Below are 23,313 nucleotides of genomic sequence, written 5' to 3'. Positions count from 1 at the left end.
AGACCCTGAAGTGATAAAACTGCGCTAACCCAGAGGACAGTGCTTTACGCAACGCTAACATTTGTTTTTGTCTGGGCGATGACTGCCACGCAACGTAAAAAGGGGGCTAATGCAGAAAAACCAAGTGCACCATGGTACACAGTAGCATAGCCAGTATTTCAATTTATGCTAATGACCTACTTAGCAACTTACTTGAGATAAGAGAAGTGGGTTCCCAAACCTGGTCCTAGAGGCACCCCAGCCTGTCAGGTTTTCAGGATATCTACAATGAATATTAATGAGAAAGAGCTGCATGTAGTGGAGGCACTGTATGCAAATCTCTCTCATGAATATTCATTATGGATCAGGGGCATAGCCAGACAACAGATTTTGGGTGGGCCTAGGGAAGAAGTGGGTGGGCACCAATTGTTCTTCCTCCTCCCCCAACCACCACCCAAAAAATATCTCAGCTGGTGGGAAAACGCTTCTTTCCACCTTGGCAGTCTGCGGCAGGCATGCGCTGAAAACCGAACATGCGCACGTGCCAGTATCATGGAGAATAGCGTTTTCGTTACCATCTGGAGGAAGTCTCCAGCTGGCCGAGCTTGGGATCCCATAGCTACCACTAAACGTGTGCTACTGTTGGGTGGGCCTGAACCCTAAGTGGGTGGGCCCCAGCCCATCCAGGCCCACCTGTGGCTATGCCACTGTTATGGATATTCTGAAAACCTGATGGGCTGGGGTGCTCCAGGCCCAGGTTTAGGAACCACTTAGATATAGTAAAGCTTCTACCATGAGAATTAAAGGGTGATTAGAGATGAAATGAGTACTTCAGTTCACACAACTAACTACCCTGCCTGAAAATAAGGCCCTGGTAAAACACCTTAACCCCCCCCCCCCCCCCCCCCAAGAAAAGGACATCTCCCATCCTAATGCCCAATTAGCCTAATGCCAGGCTGAGAGGTAGGATCAGTGTCCTCTCATTCCTGCCACTGGCACCTCACCCTTGGAGGGGCTGGATAAGGGAGCATAGTCGGAGTCAAGTGGACATTGCTCCCATCTCCCAACTTAGAGAGGAGGAGGTGGGGGACCCCCCCACCTTGGGCCTCCAGGATTGTTTCTAGGGCGGACTTTGGGACCCATATTGGCCACCATAGATTAAGAGGGATGGCATGGAGAGTACAACTGTAAACTTTAATTCGGGCAAGCAGAAGTACTCAATCACGTCAGTTCTTGCTCGGTTTCTTACATGGCTGCTGTTCTCACTGCAATCGGTTGTGACAACATCCCTGTTACTGTCCTCAGTAGGGCAGCTTGTTACAACTTAGTTCAAAGGAAAAAAGTCAGTCATATTTTTAAAATAATTTAATCCAACACACAACAAAACTAACCAGAACCTCTGACAAAGATCCTGCCAATAGGATCAAACTGTGAGTAACATGGTAAAACTATGTAAATATGCAGATTTTGTAACTTTAGCAGAGCGACTTTTCATTTGGTGCACCGACTCAGGTGAGTAAGCCAAGCAACATTTCTTTAATTTCAAGCCCATGGTTGGAGCGTATGGCAATTAGATTTTTTTTAAATCAGCATTTTCATTATTGCTCATGACTGTTCTAAACCACATTTTTCTCTGTCAGTGGAAAAGTTACACAATCAGAGCAGAGCAGCCGCTGCAATTGTTCTGAGGCCTAAGTGGTGAAGGGGCTGAACGCCAAGGCCCAGCAGTTCCCATAAAGTAGAAGAGCTGAGGGGGCTCGTACTACTGACCAAGTTTGCTTGTGGTCTCCTCTTGCTCCAGAAGTTGACAGAGAGCCCACTCCCCCTCAGCCCATATTCTTACCGGGGAGGGGGAAAGCTGTGAACAGTCATTACTCTGCCACTGCAGAAAGGGTAGGACAGCTTCCAAGGGATAAGGCATAGGTCTCCCCTTCCAAGATCTGCTTGCATTATAAAAGCAATTTTCAGAAAAGTTTGGACACCATTTAAAATGTTCTTGCAAAGTCTGGCCCTACCTCCAACCAGAACAGACTATACAGCACCTGTAAGGATAGTCTGCGATTATTTCCCCCTCCTCAGAGAAGGGCAGGTTTAAATGTTCTGTGAAAATGGTGCTAAAGCTTTTGAATTAGGGGTGAACAGACTTGTCCTACAGCCCTTGCCTAATTTTGCTGTGAAGGCCTCTCAGAGTGCTGTAAATAATGCAACATTAGAATTCATGACTGCCTGTCCCTCACCTTCTCTAACCTCTGGAGAAGCTACCTAGAGCTCCCCCCTCCCCCCCCCCAACCACCATCCATCAGCTGATTTCTCACAGTTTAAATGGTTATCATCTTCAAGTGAACCCTAATCAATCACTCTCTTCTAGACTTTCACCTACCCAGTAACAGTTTTATAGAAGCTCAGAAGAGGCCTCAGGCTTTGCAACCTCCATCAATCCCACCTCTAAACTAACTCTATTTCTTCTTCCCAATCAGTTTTCTTGTTTTAACTCTAAAGCTGGTGCCTGGCTGTTGATCTTAAGGGAGGGTGGAAGAAGGGCACTGTATACGATTGACTACACCTAGTAACGCTGCAAATTACAATCATCTAGTTAAGTATCCAGGGCCTATTTTGTACACTATACCCCTAGTTAATCACATGGGATATAGTTGCCTAATATGTGTAGCACTACAGCCTTACGGGAGGGGCCAATGAAATGCCGTTTGCATGGTCGTCTTCCCCAGCCTCTCCGCCGGGCGTCCTCTGGTTCTTAAGATTACCAGGACATCCAGAACAGCTTCTGAGCACAGCACACCCGTTATCTCTGGTATGATATACTGCTTTCATCCATCACTGCAGGCTGGCTCGAGAGCTCTGTGGAGGAATGCACAGCTGGTTGGTTGAGTCCACGGAATCGGCTGCCTTTCCTAGTTCTTAGTTTTGTTTTGTTTTTTTAATCTAATCTTCTGTACATGCTTCTGTCAAGATGTAGGGAACAGGGAGACGGAGAGTCCAGTTGAAGCTCTCTGGGGACAACAAACAGAACTATCCACATTGGTGCAAACTCCTTGGGTAACTGTTACGGACAGGGTTTGTACCAATAAGCAAAAGACTGCGATTCTTACCTATGTAAAATGTATACACAGAGAATGCACCTGCTCTATGTATCACCATTGGAAAACACATGTATGTTTAGACGGCCACAAGGATGTGCTTGTACATAAGTACATAAGTAGTGCCATACTGGGAAAGACCAAAGGTCCATCTAGCCCAGCATCCTGTCACCGACAGTGGCCAATCCAGGTCAAGGGCACCTGGCACGCTCCCCAAACGTAAAAACATTCCAGACAAGTTATACCTAAAAATGTGGAATTTTTCCAAGTCCATTTAATAGCGGTCTATGGACTTGTCCTTTAGGAATCTATCTAACCCCTTTTTAAACTCCGTCAAGCTAACCGCCCGTACCACGTTCTCCGGCAACGAATTCCAGAGTCTAATTACACGTTGGGTGAAGAAAAATTTTCTCCGATTCGTTTTAAATTTGGGTCTTGCTACCATCAGCTCTCTCTCACTTTTACCCACGGGCAGGTTGAACAATAATCAAAGGCCTGAGATCGGTGAGTAAAAGGGCAACTTTACCTATGCAGAGAGTTTTGCTCATTATTTTCTCTTTACGTCTAACTTGTGTGCATGAATGTAGCAGGGGATAGAGTGGGTTCAAGTACCCTGGGGACAGGAGCCCATGGCCCAGTGGCGTAGCAAGGGGGGGCAGGAGTGGCGGTCCGCCCCGGGTGTCAGCTCGGGGGGGGGGGTGCTCCCTGCCAGCTCCCCCCCCCCCTCGGCGAATCGACGCCCCCCCCCGACCAGCTCCCGCACCCTACCTTTAAAAAGAATATCGGGAGGTGAGGCGCAGCGGCTCGCGCCTGCCCTGCACGTAAAAGAAATGTGGACCGTCAGGTCTTCCCTCGCTCTATCTGTCCCGCCCTCCGCTGACGCAACTTCCTATTTCCGCAAGGGCGGGACAGAAAGAGCGAGGGAAGGCCCGACGATCCACATTTCTTTTACGTGCAGGGCAGGCACGAGGCGTTGCGCCTCGCCTCTCGATATTCTTTTTAAAGGTAGGGTGCGGGAGCTGGTCGGGGGGGGGGTGTCATCGTGCTGCACCCGGGGGGGGGGGTGCAACTGCGAACCGCCCCACCCGGCAGCCCCCCTTGCTATGCCACTGCCATGGCCTCAGGATGGTCTCTCAGTACTGGCTCAACTTCTAGCTGGTTTCATTGCCTCTTTGCAACTTTCCTCCTTTACACTTCTAGCTACAGTGGGGGAAATAAGTATTTGATCCCTTGCTGATTTTGTAAGTTTGCCCACTGACAAAGACATGAGCAGCCCATAATTGAAGGGTAGGTTATTGGTAACAGTGAGAGATAGCACATCACAAATTAAATCCGGAAAATCACAAGTATTTGATCCCTCTGGCAAACAAGACCTAATACTTGGTGGCAAAACCCTTGTTGGCAAGCACAGCGGTCAGACGTCTTCTGTAGTTGATGATGAGGTTTGCACACATGTCAGGAGGAATTTTGGTCCACTCCTCTTTGCAGATCATCTCTAAGTCATTAAGAGTTCTGGGCTGTCGCTTGGCAACTCGCAGCTTCAGCTCCCTCCATAAGTTTTCAATGGGATTAAGGTCTGGTGACTGGCTAGGCCACTCCATGACCCTAATGTGCTTCTTCCTGAGCCACTCCTTTGTTGCCTTGGCTGTATGTTTTGGGTCATTGTCGTGCTGGAAGACCCAGCCACGACCCATTTTTAAGGCCCTGGCGGAGGGAAGGAGGTTGTCACTCAGAATTGTACGGTACATGGCCCCATCCATTCTCCCATTGATGCGGTGAAGTAGTCCTGTGCCCTTAGCAGAGAAACACCCCCAAAACATAACATTTCCACCTCCATGCTTGACAGTGGGGACGGTGTTCTTTGGGTCATAGGCAGCATTTTTCTTCCTCCAAACACGGCGAGTTGAGTTCATGCCAAAGAGCTCAATTTTTGTCTCATCTGACCACAGCACCTTCTCCCAATCACTCTCGGCATCATCCAGGTGTTCACTGGCAAACTTCAGACGGGCCGTCACATGTGCCTTCCGGAGCAGGGGGACCTTGCGGGCACTGCAGGATTGCAATCCGTTATGTCGTAATGTGTTACCAATGGTTTTCGTGGTGACAGTGGTCCCAGCTGCCTTGAGATCATTGACAAGTTCCCCCCTTGTAGTTGTAGGCTGATTTCTAACCTTCCTCATGATCAAGGATACCCCACGAGGTGAGATTTTGCGTGGAGCCCCAGATCTTTGTCGATTGACAGTCATTTTGTACTTCTTCCATTTTCTTACTATGGCACCAACAGTTGTCTCCTTCTCGCCCAGCGTCTTACTGATGGTTTTGTAGCCCATTCCAGCCTTGTGCAGGTGTATGATCTTGTCCCTGACATCCTTAGACAGCTCCTTGCTCTTGGCCATTTTGTAGAGGTTAGAGTCTGACTGATTCACTGAGTCTGTGGACAGGTGTCTTTCATACAGGTGACCATTGCCGACAGCTGTCTGTCATGCAGGTAACGAGTTGATTTGGAGCATCTACCTGGTCTGTAGGGGCCAGATCTCTTACTGGTTGGTGGGGGATCAAATACTTATTTCCCTCTGCAGAATGCAAATAAATTCATATACTTTCCACAATGTGATTTTCCGGATTTAATTTGTGATGTGCTATCTCTCACTGTTACCAATAACCTACCCTTCAATTATGGGCTGCTCATGTCTTTGTCAGTGGGCAAACTTACAAAATCAGCAAGGGATCAAATACTTATTTCCCCCACTGTATATATATACCCTGTTTGGAGCTCTGCTTTGTGTGCTGCTCAGTACATACGTCCAGTTTCTATTATATGACAACACAGGGGGACACTTGCTTCTTAAAGTTTATATATATATATATATATTTTTTTACTTTTAGTATAAACAAGGAAAAAACTCAAAGCAAATTTCCCTCTCTGTTGTCATATAACAGAAACTGGACATATGTACTGAGCAGCCCGCAAAGCAGAGCTCCAGACAGGGTAATGCAGGAAAGGGCAGGAAGCTGCAGAGAACAAATGGCTTCCTTGCATTTTACTGCAAACATCCTGTTCCCAAGACAGTGTCTCAACAGGCTGCCCTTTCTGCTTACCTGCTGAGGGCCTGAGGTGTAGCCTGTGGAATACCAACAGCACAACGTAGAAGGAGAAGGCAAGACATCCAAAGATCGTCCCACAGACCAGGAAACTATAGCTGCCCTGCTCTTGGATTATCTGTCAGGAAGAAAGACAGTACCCATGAAGCGATTCAGGTGCTGCAGGCTTTTAGTGGAGTAGCACAGCAGAAACATCTGAGAAAGTCCTTTTTATGGCTGGGGAGGCAGTGCTGGAACCAGGAGGGTCAGAGGCCCCGACCTTTCTAAAACCAAAGACATTCCTTGCCAAGCTACCCCAGTGCAACTCCCAAAGTCAGTAAGGGAAGGGCTGGTTACCTCATCAGAACATAAGTGTTGCCATACTGGGACAGACTGAAGGTCCATCAAGCCCAGTATCCTGTTTCCAGCAGTAGTCAAATCCAGGTCACAAGTACCTGGCAAGATCCCAGAACAGTAAAACAGATTTTACGCTGCTTATCCTAGGAATATGCAGTGGATTGTGATTGGGAGGAGAGGATAGGGGAGGGCAGACTTGTACAGTCTGTACCAGAGCTGGTGATGGGAGGCGGGACTGGTGGTTGGGAGGCGGGAAATACTGCTGGGCAGACTTATATGGTCTGTGCCCTGAAAAGGACAGGTACAAATTCAAGGTAAGGTATACACTTATGAGTTTGTCTTGGGCAGACTGGCTGGACCATGCAGGTCTTTTTCTGCCGTCATCTACTATGTTACTATGTATGTTTTGTATAATTTCCTAAAAAGTCCATAAGCCATTATTACATACCTTTTTTAAAACCTGCTAAGCTAACTGCTTTTACCACATTCTCTGGCAATAAGTTCTAGAGGTTATTTACACACAGTGAAGAAATATTTTCTCTGGTTTCTTTTTAAGTTTACTACTTTGTAGTTTCATTGTGTGCCCCTAGTCCTAGTATTTTTGGGAAAAAAGAGTAAACATGTGATCCACTCCACTTAGTAGTTTATAGACCTCTATATCTCCCCCTCAGCCGTCTCTTCTCCAAGTTGTGGAGCCCTATCCACTTTAGCCTTTCCTCATAGGGACGTCATCCCATTCCCTTTAACATTCGTCACCCTTCTCTGTACCTTTTCTAATTCCACTATATCATCTTTTTTGAGATGCAGTGTCCAGAACTGCAAACAGTAGTCGAGGTGTGGTCACACCATGGAGCAATACAAAGGCATTATAACATTCTCATTTTTGTGTTCCATTCCTTTCTTAATAGGCTATTTGTTTTCTTAGCCGCTGCTGCACACGGAGCAGAGGGTTTCAACATATCAACGATGACACCTTGATCCTTTTCCTAGGCAGCAACTCCTAATGTGGAATCTTGCATCACATTAACTATAGTTCGGGTTCCTGTTTCCCCACGTGCATCACTTTGCACTTGCTCCCATTAATCATCACTTGTCATTTGGATGCCCAGATTCGTAAAGTCCTCTTGCAATTTTTCACAATCCTCTTGTGATTTAATAACTTTGAATAACTTTGTGTCATCAGCAAATGTAATTACCTCACTAGTTACTCCCACCTCTAGATCATTTATAAATAGATTAAAAAGCAGCGGTCCCAGCACAGACCCCTGGGGAACCCCACTAACTCCCCCTCTCCATTGAGAATACTGAGCATTTAACCCTACTCTCCGTTTTCTCTCTTTTAACCAGTTCTTAATCTGCAATAGGACGCTACCTCCTATCCCATGATTTTCTAATTTCTTCAGGAGTCTCATGAGGTACTTTGTCAAATGCCTTTTGAAAATCCTGATACACAATATCGACTGCCTCACCTTTATCCACATATCGACCCTTTCAAAGAAATGTAGTAGATTAGCGAGGCAAGATTTCCCTTGACTAAATCCATGTTGCCTTTGTCTCATTAACCCATGCTTAAGTATAAGCTCTGTAATTTTGTTCTTTATAAGAGCCTCTACCATTTTGCCCGGCACCAACGTCTGGCTCGATGGTCTATAATTTCCAGGATCACCTCTGGAGACTTTTTTTTTTTTTTAATCAGTGTTACATTGGCCACCCTCCAATCTTCTGGTACCATGCTTGATTTTAAAGATAAATTACACATTCTGCAAGTTGATTTTTCAATTTTATCAGTACTCTGGGATGTATACCATCTGGTCCTGGCAATTTGCTACTTTTCAGTTTGTCAAATTGCTCCATTACGTCGGTTTATTGTGTCTAGGGAATAATAAGTGTTGATAAGTATGATATTTACAGAGATTTGTTTCAGTTTCTCCAGCTCATCAGCATTCAACACTATTTCTGGTACTGGAACCTCTCCCACATCTTCCTCGGGGAAGACTGAAGGAAAGAATTCACTTAATCTCTCCGCTATGGCCTTGTCTTCCCGGAGTGCCCCTTTTACCCCCTGGTCATCTAGCAGTCCAACTCATTCATTTACTGGCTTCATATTTCTAATATACCTAAAAAGGATTTTTTACTATGTGTTTTTTGCCTTGAACCCAATCTTCTTTTCAGTCTCTCTGCCTCCTGATCAGCGCGTTGCATTTGACTCACCATTCCATATGCTGTGTCCTAATTTTTTTCAGTCAGGCAAAAAGTCCCGACGTCAGGGGCTGAAGGCACACAGCCGACTTCTGCCTTAAGGAAGCAGCACCAGGAGGAGGGGAAGGGTAGTACCATTTCTTTGGCTAGCAGGGCTTCGGCATTCCTGCCAACAAAGGTATGTCTGGTGTACAGAGGGTGGGGGAAAGAAAAAGGAGGGAGCAATGTGTTGCCCTCCCCCTCTACCGTCCACCCCTGAGCACAACCCAAAATTGGAGGGCTGGCTATGCCCCCAATCACAAACTATTGTCCTAGAAATGATTTTTGATGCTACCAGTATGGCAGCATTCCTCAATATCTACTAGCAGTGAGGAGGTGGCCCTCTACTTACCGATCCCACCATCATCTGGAGGACCATCTCGCCAATCCCTGCTCCGGTCACCAGCACTGTCGTGGCACAGCCTGAAGGGGGAGACCAGACAGACTGAGGATATTAGAACCACATGAAAAAGCTAAAATTACACAAATACAGAACCCAATAGCCTGTGCAAAAAACCCAACTCTCTCATGCAGTGGGGCATCTGTGGGAATGTCACACCATTGGTAGCCCTTCAACGGTGGCTAAATTCCCAAAACCCTTTGTATCTGAACAGTGTCCTTGGGAATCGCTATGGTGGACGTCCTCGTCCCTCGCTTTATACAACACAAAAGCTACCTTTGTAATTGAGAATGTCCTCCGTGTAGGCCAACATGCTGGGGAAAATGCTGCTGAGGAAGAGGCCGAGGAGAGCTGTTCCCACAAACAGGAAGATGGTGCTGTAGGAGGTAAAGAGGAGCAGGAGCAGGAACGTGACCAGGACACCAGTCTGCAATGATGAAGGCAGCATGAGTGAACAGACGCTGCGCAGTCGGTGTTATATGGTTATTATTGCTGAATATCCAGCAATTGAACATTCCAAGATCAGAAAATAAATGGTTTATTGTACCAAAAAGCCCACATCAAGGGAAAAACAAAAAGTATCTAAAGAAGGAAATAATTAAAACCCCATTGTCCAGAGACTATACAATTACTCCCCAAATTTAAGAGGAAGAAACCTCATTCTCTAAATACAAGTTAAGATTAGCAGAGACCGTTTTCTTGATCCAGCAAGAGACAAACCACCCTTTGCAAAGGAGCTCAAGGATTGGATAGCAGAGCCGGTAGTGGGAGGTGGGGCTGGAGGTTGGGAGGTGGGGATAGTGCTGGGCAGACTTATAGGGTCTGTGCCAGAGCTGGTGGTGGGAGGCGGGACTGGTAGTTGGGAGGCGGGCATAGTGCTGGGCAGACTTATAGGGTCTGTGCCAGAGCTGGTGGTGGGAGGCGGGACTGGTAGTTGGGAGGCGGGGATAGTGCTGGGCAGACTTATAGGGTCTGTACCAGAGCTGGTGGTGGGAGGCGGGACTAGTGCTGAGCAGACTTATACGGTCTGTGCCAGAGCCGGTGGTAGGAGGCGGGGCTGGTGGTTGGGAGGCGGGGATAGTGCTGGGCAGACTTATAGGGTCTGTGCCAGAGCCAGTGGTGGGAGACAGGGATAGTGCTGGGCAGACTTATACGGTCTGTGCCAGAGCCGGTGGTGGGAGGCGGGACTAGTGCTGGGCAAACTTATACAGTCTGTACCAGAGCTGGTGGTGGGAGGGGGGACTGGTAGTTGGGAAGCGGGGATAGTGCTGGGCAGACTTATACGGTCTGTGCCAGAGCCGGTGGTGGGAGGCGGGACTAGTGCTGGGCAAACTTATACAGTCTGTACCAGAGCTGGTGGTGGGAGGCGGGACTGGTAGTTGGGAGGCGGGGATAGTGCTGGGCAGACTTATAGGGTCTGTGCCAGAGCCAGTGGTGGGAGACAGGGATAGTGCTGGGCAGACTTATACGGTCTGTGCCAGAGCCGGTGGTGGGAGGCGGGACTAGTGCTGGGCAAACTTATACAGTCTGTACCAGAGCTGGTGGTGGGAGGCGGGACTGGTAGTTGGGAAGCGGGGATAGTGCTGGGCAGACTTATACGGTCTGTGCCAGAGCCGGTGGTGGGAGGTGGGACTAGTGCTGGGCAAACTTATACAGTCTGTACCAGAGCTGGTGGTGGGAGGCGGGACTGGTAGTTGGGAGGCGGGGATAGTGCTGGGCAGACTTAAAGGGTCTGTGCCAGAGCCAGTGGTGGGAGACAGGGATATTGCTGGGCAGACTTATACGGTCTGTGCCAGAGCCGGTTGTGGAAGGCGGGGATAGTGCTGGGCAGACTTATACGGTCTGTGCCCTGAAGAGCACAGGTACAAATCAAAGTAGGGTATGCACAAAATTAGCACATATTAGTTATCTTATTGGACAGACTGGATGGACCGTGCAGGTCTTTTTCTGCAGTCATCTACTATGTTACCTATGTTACTATATGTTACTCTTAAAGCACAACACAGGATTTTAAGACGACACCTTCCTACGCAGTCGAGTGGCTCATTACATCAGGGAAAGATTTGTATAACTGCCCCACAATACACTGCGTCCTTCTTAAAATAAAATATTTAGAAGGATCGGATCCAAAGAAGCTTAGGGGAGATTAGGTAGGAAAACCAGTGCTGGGCTGACTTCTATGGTCTGTGCCCTGATGGAGGCGGAGTAGATTTGGATGGGCCAGAGTGAAGCTTTTTGGGTGCTTTGACAAGAACTTCAGAATTTTTAGAACGAGGCCAGAGCCAGGCAGGACTTCTATGGTTTATGCCCTAAAAATGGGAATGATAAAACAAGAACAGGTATATATATGCTGTGACACTTCATACTGTATGTAATGAGTTTATATTGTTGGGCAGACTGGACGGACCCGTACAGGTCTTTATCAGCTGCCATTTACTATGTTACTATTTCACCTACAGTAGCTTCTGATCATGCTCTGGTCACACTGATGATGGAAGGATTGATATGTGAAAACGAAGTCACCATACAGATGGCTGACTACAGGGTTGATGGCGAACTAATTTAATGAACTACAAGATGTTATTCTGGATATTTTGAACATAAGGGAGAGCGAAAAAGGGTCTGTGGTTTGGGAGGCTTTTAAGGCAGTGATAAGGGCAGAAATGATCAGTTATGCTGCTTGGCAGAACAGAGAGCGAATGACAATCAAGTAGGTTGTTGCCAAATGGCAGAAAGAGAACAGAATTATAATACAACTAGTAAAAAAGGCCCGTTTCTGACACAAATGAAACGGGCGCTAGCAAGGTTTTCCTCGGAATGTGTATGTTTGAGAGAGAGTGTATGTGAGAGTGACTGTGTGAGAGAGAGAATGAATGTGTGAGTGTGTGTGTGTGAGAGAGAGAGTGAGTCTGGGTGCGAGTGTGTGTGTGAGAATAAGAGTGTGTGCAAGTGCGTATGTGAGACACAGTGTGAGAGAGAGAGTGTTTCACACAGATACAGTGTGTGCGAGAGAGAGAGAGAGAGAGTGTGTGTGAGACACAGACTCTCTGTGAGACTGAGTGTATGAGACCAAGAGAGTGTGTGAGTGACTGTGTGACACATAGAGAGTGAATGTGATACAGTGTGAGACATAGAGTGTGTGAGAGTGAGAGAGAGAAAGACATTGACTGTGAGAGAGAGAGTGTGTGTGTGACAGAGATACCTCCCCCCCCTCTCTGGTGTCAGGCCCCCCCCTCCCTCCCTCTCTCTGGTGTCAGGCCCCCCCCCCCCCCCCTCTGTCTCTCTGGTGTCTGAGCGTTACTGTGCAGGATGCTGAGCTCTGGCTGTGCTTCAAGGAACTGACCAATCCTATTTAATAGAATGCACCTCCAACATTCTGAAGCCGAGAAACCTCGTGTGGTTGGTCACTTCTGCTTGTGACGAACCCGGAAGTACGTGATGTCAATTCAGGAGATGGATACAGAGAGCAGGAATGCCTCAGCCATGCAGTCAGCTTCAGAATGTTGGAGGTGCCTTTTATTATATAGGAAAGGAACTGACCAATCCTATTTAATAGAATGCACCTCCAACATTCTGAAGCCGAGAAACCTCATGTGGTTGGTCACTTCTGCTTGTGACGAACCCGGAAGTACGTGATGTCAATTCAGGAGATGGATACAGAGAGCAGGAATGCCTCAGCCATGCAGTCAGCTTCAGAATGTTGGAGGTGTTTTTTATTATATAGGATTATAAGTCAATGTGCTAATAGCTCATTATTTATGCTAAAAGACTGGCATCATGCTGCAACCTTTAAAATCCTGTCAACTGTGTACAAGAATTTCTCATATCAAAAGGGGACATAGGATAGGGAGATAAGAATAGGACCTGAGAAACAGATTTGAAGGTTCCCCCTCCCCGCCATATCATGGATCCCCCTTCAATTTACTTCTTTTCTCCTGAGCAGCCCCCAGCCCCTACATTTCACCTCTCCGAAGCAGCAGGGAAAGCTCAGAGCCTAGCTGTGGGCTGGTGGCTGTAATAGTTTGTGAGAGAGCTGTCAAAACATTAAGTCAACTCCATTTGAAGCCTGGCTTTGTCTAGTCCCCACGCTCAAAGTTACTCAATTCCAGGAGGCAGATTTTAGGCCAGGCCTGGATTTCTGGCGGTTCTATCCTGGTGAAGCACTGATTTTGATGGGAAGAGGGGACTACAAAGAGCACATATTGAATTAATGAGCAAGTTTAAACACAAGACTGGCCTAAAAAATCTCCCTCCTACAGCTGGGCAACTTGGCATCTCTGGAGCAGGGGAAGCTGAGCAAGTAATTTCACCTTCTATTACCCCTGGCACAAACCAAAGAAGCCAAAAGGTGGACTGCGCCAAAACGCAAGATTTATAGGCAATATGTCCGAGGTTTGAATGTATACATTTTCCATGTTAAAAGAGCAAGAAATTACATCTAGCTCTCTTCAGTGCTTCTGAAAGGATAAACAGAAGAGAGAATGAAAGTAGGGTTAGGACAGTTAGGTGGATAAATTCCCCAGGCTCAAAACGTCCCTTTGCTTAGTATATGTTCTGGTACATTTGTACCACTGGACTTCTCCATTCCAGCCCAGATTTTCAAAGGGAAGCTGAATTTATAGAGACTTACTCCTAGGGGAATTCAAATTCTGTACATCCTATTTATCAATACAATATCATTATCTCTGAGTAATATAACTCAGACAGAAAAGTTTATACTCAAAGATGCAAGATTTAAACTTTTTGGTGCAGGTTTTACCCAGTAGAGTAACATCAGACCACAGGACTCTTGGCTTTCAATACATTTTTATTTCAGCAATTCCTGAGCCCAAGGGGAGCTCCTGGATGCAGTCAATATTGACTTGTTGCAACTGTGAACACTTGTGGTAACAGTGGTATTCATAATTGCATTTGTTATAATTTTCAGTCAAATGAAAAATCAATACATCACTCCCCCATCTCCCTCTCAAACACCATAGAGTTCTCCTCACCCAGCTCATCTCCCCCCCCCCCCCAACAGCACACATCCTCTCTTACCTCCCCCACTACACATTTCCCCAACCCCCAGTTCACTCCCCCTTATCCCCTACCCCTGCAAACTTGCCCCTCCACATGCACCCCCCTCACACATCCCCTTCCTCATCTCATCTCCCCCTCTAGTCGCCTTATCCCAGTCTCCCCAGCTCATTTTCTTTTTTTAATTTAGGATTTTGCTCACACCTTTCTCAATTAAATCGCTCTTCACTCCATTTTTTCCCATAAGGGTGTCTTCCGTATGCACGGTCTTTTTAAACACCTTCCAATATCCACTTATTTTGGGAGCAGTATATTTTTCAGTACTGGATTATATTTCATGCAAGACTCTCGAGGCAGGCACTTGGTGTCGAGTCATCTATGTAGTGGCAATATAATTTTTATACTACAGGTGTATTAAAGCTTAACAAAGGGTCTGCACCAGCTCCAGCTGATTCAGAATGCAGCAGCAAGACTCATAGAAGGTTGCAAGTGACGTGACCACATCACACCATTTTTTGCAAAAACTTCATTGGCTACCAGTACAATACAGGGCTAAATTTAAAACTCTATATCTGATCTTCAAGACCCTTAAAGGAAATGGCCCTGAGTTCCTGAAGAATAGGATGATCCTCTACACAACATCAAGGACACTCACTAACCACACCTCCAAAAGACATTACTTGATGTGATACCTGCAAGCGAACCTTCTCCGGAGTAGCCCCCACACTCTGGAATGCACTGCCTGAAAGGCTCCGCTTAACACTATCTCTACTTCAGGAAGCAGGTGAGAGCTTGGCTCTTCAACCAGTCCTTTAACGGAAGAAGTAACAAACTCGTTAGTCTCACTCAAAAAACACAAGGAATGACTCGGGCTGCATATACTACAGCAGGACATGTTTATCCACTCCTACCCTGGAAAAGGTGCAGTGAAGGGCGACTAAAATGATAGCGGGGATGGGATGACTTCCCTATGAAGAAAGACTAAGGAGGCTAGGGCTATACAGCTTGGAGAAGAGACGGCTGAGGGGAGACATGATAGAGGTATATAAAATAATGAGTGGAGTGGAACAGGTGGATGTGAAGCGTCTGTTCACGCTTTCCAAAAATACTAGGACTAGGGGGCACGCGATGAAACTACAGTATAGTGTCTTGTCTGAAAAGAAGGTGAGCCCTTAGGTCTCGCAAGTCCCCGAAGGACCTCAGAGGACAGCCGTACAACCCAAGTCTTCACCCGCGGTGACCGCCGTTCACCAAGGGTTGAGCCCCCAGCTGCAGGCGGTCAACGGGACTTCCGGAACCGCGGGGTTGACGAACTGACCCAGAACTGGAACCAGGAGTGAAGAGGGCATGTGGAAAACAGAGGAGTCCAAAACCGGCAACAGGTCAGGGCAGACAGCTCACAGCGTAGTCTGAAACAGGCAAAAGGTCAAGGCAGGCGGCTAGCAGAGTAATCCAGAAACAGTCCAAAGGTCAAAACCAGGAGAGCTAGGAAACCAACTGAGAACTGGAACACACGAAGACTGGCCTCGGGAAACAGAACCTGAAGCAATGTCTTATCTCAGGCCCGTTCCTTAAATACTATCAGCATTCAACCGCCCAGCCCCAGCTGACATGGCCGGCCAATCAGAACCTGGTTACTGACAAACTCCTTCTGACTGGTTCCGTCCGACCTCCCAGGCGGGACTACAGCACCGGCCTCCCAATCTAACTCCTCAGAGGCGGAGCTTTGGGTTCCCGCGCCCGAAAGTGAAGGAGACGCAGGCCATTGCGTCTCGGCGCCATTCTCCCCACTGGCGCAAGCACGGACCCCATAGCCGGCGATCGAGAGCCCGGCAGCCGCGATCGCTGGCCCACGGCCTCTGCCCCGGACTGGGCGGCTATCGCCGTGGTGAGCCCCGGCTCTCCGCCGTGGCCTCGAGAAGGCCGGCCCTCGCCGCGATGGACACCGGTTCCTGCTTTCCGCAGAAGAGCAGCCGGAGGGAGCGACGGATGTGACATATAGTAAATTTAAAACAAATTGGAGAAAACTTTTCTTCACCCAATGCATAATTAAACTCTAGAATTCGTTGCCGGAGAACGTGGTGAAGGTGGTCAGCTTGACAGAGTTTAAAAAGGGGTTAGATGGTTTCCTAAAGGGCAAGTCCATAAACCACTACTAAATGGACATGGGAAAAATCCACAATTCCAGGAATAACATGTATAGAATGTTTGTAAGTTTGGGAAGCTCGCCAGGTGCCCTTGGCCTGGATTGGCCGCTGTCATGGACAGGATGCTGGGCTGGATGGACCCTTGGTCTTTTCCCAGTGTGGCATTACTTATGTACCCTAGCTGAGATAATATTTAACCATCTCTCTGACCTCACGTGCAACTTTCTTCAATCACCTTACTTTCTAATTCTTCCTACTCTCTTACTCATCTGTATGTTACAACTTTACCTTACCCTTCACTACCAATTATAATGTTCTATTAGGTTTTGTGTTGACATTGTAAATAGTATACTATGCCATACTTTGTATTGTTTTTTGAATATTTTTACTGCTGTAATTGCCTCCTGCTCATGTTTGATCTATTCTTACTGTACACCGCCTTGAGTGAATTCCTTCAAAAAGGCGGTAAATAAATCCTAATATTGTTTTACAAACACCCTTGTTTGCTCAGCCTTCTTCCATTTTCCAGTTTTTTTGGGTTTTTTTTAAAGAAATCTGGCAGCCACGGAAGAATAACTAGTAGGAGTGACGAGGACATTGGAGCTTTTGATTTCTTTCTGGAATAGACTACATACTACTACTACTACTATTTAGCATTTCTATAGCGCTACAAGGCGTACGCAGCGCTGCACAAACATAGAAGAAAGACAGTCCCTGCTCAAAGAGCTATGTAATAAAAGTGAGCCAAGTATAGGACAATCAAGCCATTGTGACATCACTGATGAGGTTGGCTCTTAGGCATTGGTGGAATGAGGCATTATGACATCACAATCTCAGCTCTGGATACCAGAGACTCTTCACACTAAGGGGGGGCCAAGTATAGGACAGTCGAGCCATTGTGACATCACTGATGAGGTTGGCTCTTATTGTTGGACTGAGGCATTATGACATCACAATATTAGCTCTGGTTACAAGAGACTACTACTATTTAGCATTTCTATAGCGCTACAAGGCGTACGCAGCGCTGCACAAACGTAGAAGAAAGACAGTCCCTGCTCAAAGAGCTATGTAATAAAAGTGAGCCAAGTATAGGACAATCAAGCCATTGTGACATCACTGATGAGGTTGGCTCTTATTGGTGGCCTGAGGCATTATGACATCACAATATTAGCTCTGGTTACAAGAGACTACTACTACTACTATTTATCACTTCTATAGCACTACAAGGCATACGCAGCGCTGTACACCATACATGAAAAGACAGTCCCTGCTCAAAGAGCTTACAATCTAGTAGACAAAAAATAAAGCAAACAAATCAAATCAAATCAATTAATGTGTACAGGAAGGAGGAGAGGAGGGTAGGTGGAGGCGAGTGGTTACAAGTGGTTATGAGTCTACTACTACTATTTAGCATTTCTATGGCGCTACAAGGCATACGCAGCGCTGCACAAACATAGAAGAAAGACAGTCCCTGCTCAAAGAGCTTACAATCTAATAGACAAAAAAATAAATAAAGTAAGCAAATCAAATCAATTAATGTGAACGGGAAGGAAGAGAGGAGGGTAGGTGGAGGCGAGTGGTTACGAGTCAAAAGCAGTGTTAAAGAGGTGGGCTTTCAGTCTAGATTTAAAGGTGGCCAAGGATGGGGCAAGACGTAGGGGCTCAGGAAGTTTATTCCAGGCGTAGGGTGCAGCGAGACAGACGGCGCGAAGTGTGGAATTGGCAGTAGTGGAGAAGGGAACAGATAAGAAGGATTTATCCATGGAGCGGAGTGCACGGGAAGGGGTGTAGGGAAGGACGAGTGTGGAGAGATACTGGGGAGCAGCAGCGTGAGTACATTTATAGGTTAGTAGAAGAAGTTTGAACAGGATGCAAAAACGGAAATGGAGCCAGTGAAGGGTCTTGAGGAGATCCTGCAAAGTCTGCAGAGTGAAAGGCCTACATTACCCAATTAGAGGGTAATAATACAACTGAGTACGTAGGCAGGGAAGGCATTCACATTGCAGCTATTTTATAAAAACAACATATTCAGCTATGTACCTTTATAGCAGACTACATAAGAACATAAGTATTGCCACACTGGGCCAGACCAGAGGTCCATCAAGCCCAGCATCCTGTTTCCAACAGTGGCCAATCCAGGTCACAAATACCTAGCAAGATTCCAAAAACGTTCAATACATTTTATGCTGTTAGTTCCAGAAATAAGCAGTGGACTTTCCCCAAGTCATTTTAATAATGGCCTATGGATTTTTTCCTTTAGGAAGCCGTCCAAACTGTTTTTAAACCCTGCTAAGCTAACCACCTTTACCAGATTCTCTGGCAACAAATTCCAGAGTTTAATTACACGTTGAGTGAAGAAACGTTTTCTCCGATTCGTTTTAAATGTACTACTTTGTAGCTTCATTGCATGCCCCCTAGTCCTAGTATTTTTGGAAAGAGTAAACAAACAATTCACGTCTACCCGTTCCACTCCACTCATTATTTGATAGACCTCTACATGACAGTAGTTATCCCACAAATGTTAATAACTGTCCGTACTGTATCTCAGATCTAGCTGATGAAAGTGGTCTTCCCTGTTAGGGGTTTTCTTTTTTGTTGGAATTTGTGTCTTTTTTTTATTTTTTGAAAGACAGGTTGAATTGAAAAGGGAGACCTGAGGAAAGCCACTTCTCAACTCTGGGGTCCGTAGATCTGAACCTTGCTACTTTTAGGGATCCTGGCCATTGATGTATATCTGAGGCCTCCGGTTCCTTTTTCTCCTCCTTGTTTTTATTTACATCACAGGATCTCTTGTTCCCTTTTGGTAGATGTCTTTTAGGGATCCTGAGAGGTACTTGTAACCTGAACTGGTCACTGTTAGAAAACAGGATACCCAGTTTGATAAACCTTTGGTCTGACCTAGCATGGCGATTCTTACGTGTCTTTTAATTAACATAAACCTGAAAGCAGTGTAGAAATACCAATAAAAAAAAAAAACCATACCCCATTCCGCACGGTTGAAACCCTCAAAGATAGATAATCAGTCTTCCAGGCCCATTTAGTGACACTCAAATCAAATATCGTCAGTAGACTTGGGAAGTTCCTGAAACCTTACATGCGTACAAACGGAGGTCGTGGAGAAAGACTTACCAGACTGACGAAGATCATGGTAGCAGGTTTCGCCTTGTAGGACACAGGTATTGCTATAAGTCGGCCCAGAGTGATGAAAGCCCAGAAGAGACTGGGCAGGAATCCGGCCTTTTTGTGTTCCATGGAGAGAGGCTTCTCCGCTGCATAGGTATAGACAAACCCAGAGTACTCGCCCTTAAGGAAGGGAAGAGAACAACTGTGTTAGACTTTGAGGACAAAAAAAGATCACTTGATAAAACAGAAATTTATGGCAATGAACCTATCTTCGTAATATGAAATCGCAGACCTTGTTCATGGAAGAACTACTACTACTACTTAACACTTCTAGAGCGCTACTAGGGTTACGCAGCGCTGTACAGTTTAACAAAGAAGGACAGTCCCTGCTCAAAGGAGCTTACAATCTAAAGGACGAAATGTCAAGTTGGGGCAGTCAAGTTTTCCTGAAGAAGATCTGTAAAGAATTCACTCGGCCTTAACCTACTACTGAAAAGGCACGAGTTATAAATCCAAACTTCCCCTTCCCTTCCCAATGTCGGAGAAAGAAAGATGAGAAAATCTGGCCTATCAGATACCTCTGGATTTAATACCTAGTCCTTCTCTTTTTGGTGGAACAGAGGAATAAAAGGTTCAAATATGTCCATCCTCACCTTGCCTTGTTTACAGACCCTGACAACCCTAAGGGGTCCTTTTACTAAGGTGTGCCGAAAAGTGGCCAGCGCTGGTGTAGATGTGTGTATTGGATGCGAACAGGTTCATTTTTCAGCGCACCTACAAAAAGCAAACAAAAAACCTTTTTCTTTTTGGGGGGGGGGGGGGGGGGGCGCCAAAATGGACATGCGGCAAAATGAAAATTGGCGTTTGTCCATTTTGGGGCCGAAACCTTACCACCACCCACTGACTTAGCAGTAAAGCTCACACGTTAACCAGGCGATAATCGTCAGCGCGCGTACAATGCCGATTACCACCCTGTTAGCGCCGTGCGCCGGAAAATTTCCGGCACGTGTAAAAAATGAAATTACCGCCCAGGCCACGCGGTAGCCGGGTGGTAGTTCCGAATTGACAAGTGTTGGGGGCATGTAAGCACCTAAGCGGATTAGTAAAAGGACCCCTAAAAGAAGCGTCAACACAAGGGTTGTCGGAGGAACGTTCCACACAAGTAGCCGGGTATATGGAGAGGCAGAACTTACCACAATGCCATCGCTCATGAACAGGACCAGCGCGCCAGTGACGTGAACAGCAAAATACGAGAAGGGAGCCCCTCGGAAGTTTTTGCTCTGGAAGCAGCTAAAGAAGTCCTCGTGTCCTGGAAGAAGAGAACATTGGACCTTTCAGTCCATGACCCATTTGTTTTCCCTTGCTAGGGGGCTTGTAACTCAGCAGAGCTGAATGCGAGATGCGAGGGGAAAAGTCAGGAGTCGAAGACTTCTCTTAGCTGCTGCATTTAAAATCGAAAGGCAAGAGCTGGGCCCGGCTCTTTAAACGTACCCGATTCCTCAACACTCTCGCTGAAGCCTGATTTCTGACTACTGTGATGTCCATCCTCCTTATGAGCTCCATGAATTTCCATAGCCAGCTCGTCTGCTTTGAGGAGGGAGCTGCTTTTTCTAGCACAGCAGGGTACCATCCCTTCCTTATACAGGAGCAGAAACACTGCGATGGGCACAGGCAGCTGCAGAACCAACAGAGAGGGATGTCAGAATCAGGGCTGAATTCTCTTTAGCGAAATACCCTGTATACAGTCATTACAAATGTACATGAAGGATTGCACGTAGCCTTAATTAAGTTATGATTATTTTTCTTTCTAATCTTCTTTAATTCATTAACGCCCTCAACTCAGTGTGTGGTCTAAGAAAGCGGAATAATTGTGGTCTAAAAATATTCTTTAATTTTTTTCTTTTCTACTCATCTTCATTTTACTTTTCTCGTATCTTAATATTACCTTGCTGTATTTCAGTTGACAAGTGTACTCTTGTTAAAAGCATTTAAAAATCAATAAATATAAAATAAAAAAAAAAAAAATGAAATGTACTAGCACTGTGTATTGCAGACTGATAAACTGCCTCCTCCCTGTTCTGAAGAAATGCTGCTGATGGTCAGTGGCGTACCAAGGGGGGGCGGTCTGCCCCGGGTGCACGCCGCTGGGGGGGGGGGGGGGGTGCCGCGCGCTGGTCAGCGTCGTTGGTTTCCATGCTCCCTCTGCCCTGGAACAGGAAGTAACCTGTTCCGGGGCAGAGGGAGCATGGAAACGAACGACGCTGAGCGGCACGCGGCATCCCCCCCAGCAGCGTGCACCCGGGGGGGCGGGGCGCATCGGCAATCCGCCCCAGGTGTCAGCGCCCCTCGGAATGCCACTGCTGATGGTAAGTGGGGACTTCAGTCTCCAGGCCTGGTCAAGGCAGGCCTGACACACCAGAATCCCTGGTTTGGAACCAAGCAGAAACATTTGTGTATTCAAGAAAACATGGGACAAGTACACAGGAACTCTAGAGTAGAGAGTTGCACGGGGACAGAAATCTTACCCATCCCCGCCCGTCCCTGCTGGAATCTTACCCGTCCCCACCCATCCCCACTGGAATCTTACCCATCTCCACCCATCCCCGCAAAAATTTAAACCATCCCAACCCGTCCCCATAAGAATTTAATAGTACATAAAAGAAAGTTCCAGTCAGCTCCCTCAGTCTCTCTCTGGATTTGAGCCACAGCACTGTAGGCAAGGAAGGAACAGAAGTTGGAACTTGGAACACTCTGGTGCGCACATGTAAGATTTGTCTCTGATTCACTGGCAGTGTGTGCTGAGAGGTCGCCACATGCACGCGCCAGTAGGTCAGGTGACATCTGATTCTCGTGCCTGTGTCAGAGCTGAGGTCTGTGCACCAGCCTGGGAGCAAAGAGGATTAATAGTAACATAGTAAGTGACAGCAAATAGACCTGAAGGGTCCATCCACTCTGCCCAATAGTCACACTCATGATCAATTTCATCATTAAATCAACGAGTGTGATATTATATACTTGATTATGGTCTTTCTTTCGTGTTTCTGGAACAAAGACCACAGAAGTCTATCTGGCCCCATCCTTATGTTCCAACTGCTGGAGTTGCCATCGAAGCCCACTCCAGCGTATTCATGTTCTCATTTGTGGGACACAGACCATAAAAGTCTGTCCAGCACTGTCCTCATGTTCCAGCCACTGAAGTTGCTGTCTAAGCCCTTTCCAGCCCATCCTAAACCAGATTGCCATGTATGAGACACAGACCATACAAGTCTGCCAGGTATCAGCCCTAGTTCATCACAGCCAGAGTCGCCATCTAAGTGTCACTTGACACATCCACACACATGCAGCCATTTAAGGTTAGGTTTTTTATAACTTCCATTTTCTAATTAGAGATCCTCTGTGTTCATCCCATGCCTTTTTGAATTCCGTCATCATTTGTGACTCTACCACCTCCCTTAATGGAAGACTTTCCACATTTATGCTGTTAAAGCAAGGAGGAAGAGGAGGAGGAGGAGGAGACAGCACTCAAGTAAATTGGTATTCGGTAGATAAGAGGCTGGTGCAGGTGAAGCTTCCACGGGAAGCCCACAGAACTGGTTCCATCCCCGCAGGAACCCCGCAGGAACTGCCTCCATCCCCGTGGGAATCCCGCGGGTTCCCCGCGGGGATGGAAGCCGTGCAGCTCCCTACTCTAGAGGAGAGGATCTCTAGAGAGGAGGAGGAGGAGGAGGATGGTAGATAATTAGGGCAGCAAAACACCAAAGAGGAGAAAAAAAATGAAAAAGAAGTAAGGGAGAACCGATGAACAAGAAAGAAAGAAAAGAAAAGAAAAGAAAAGAAAAGAAAAGAAAGAAAGAAAGAAAGAAAGAAAGAAAGAAAG

The 23,313-nt window shown here is 46.7% G+C and overlaps 1 protein-coding gene across 1 annotated transcript in view; it reads right to left on the bottom strand.

The window, feature by feature from the left end:
* Positions 1-1,329: 1,329 nt before the first annotated feature.
* Positions 1,330-23,313, bottom strand: part of MFSD4A (major facilitator superfamily domain containing 4A) — a 45,648-nt gene continuing 23,664 nt past the window's right edge. Inside the window, exons 4-10 of the mRNA XM_030221553.1 lie at positions 20,928-21,111; positions 20,630-20,745; positions 19,443-19,616; positions 9,427-9,577; positions 9,103-9,173; positions 6,174-6,294; positions 1,330-2,835 (exon numbers count right to left, since the gene is read on the bottom strand). Of these exons, the coding sequence (XP_030077413.1) occupies positions 2,780-2,835; positions 6,174-6,294; positions 9,103-9,173; positions 9,427-9,577; positions 19,443-19,616; positions 20,630-20,745; positions 20,928-21,111 (873 nt within the window). The 3' untranslated portion in view covers positions 1,330-2,779. The remainder of the gene's footprint in view (positions 2,836-6,173; positions 6,295-9,102; positions 9,174-9,426; positions 9,578-19,442; positions 19,617-20,629; positions 20,746-20,927; positions 21,112-23,313) is intronic.

This window comes from Microcaecilia unicolor, chromosome 12, assembly GCF_901765095.1.
Source record: "Microcaecilia unicolor chromosome 12, aMicUni1.1, whole genome shotgun sequence".
Taxonomy (NCBI): Eukaryota; Metazoa; Chordata; class Amphibia; order Gymnophiona; family Siphonopidae; genus Microcaecilia; species Microcaecilia unicolor.
Note: the sequence above shows the minus strand (reverse complement) of the source record. Positions and strands in the feature narration are given on the sequence as shown.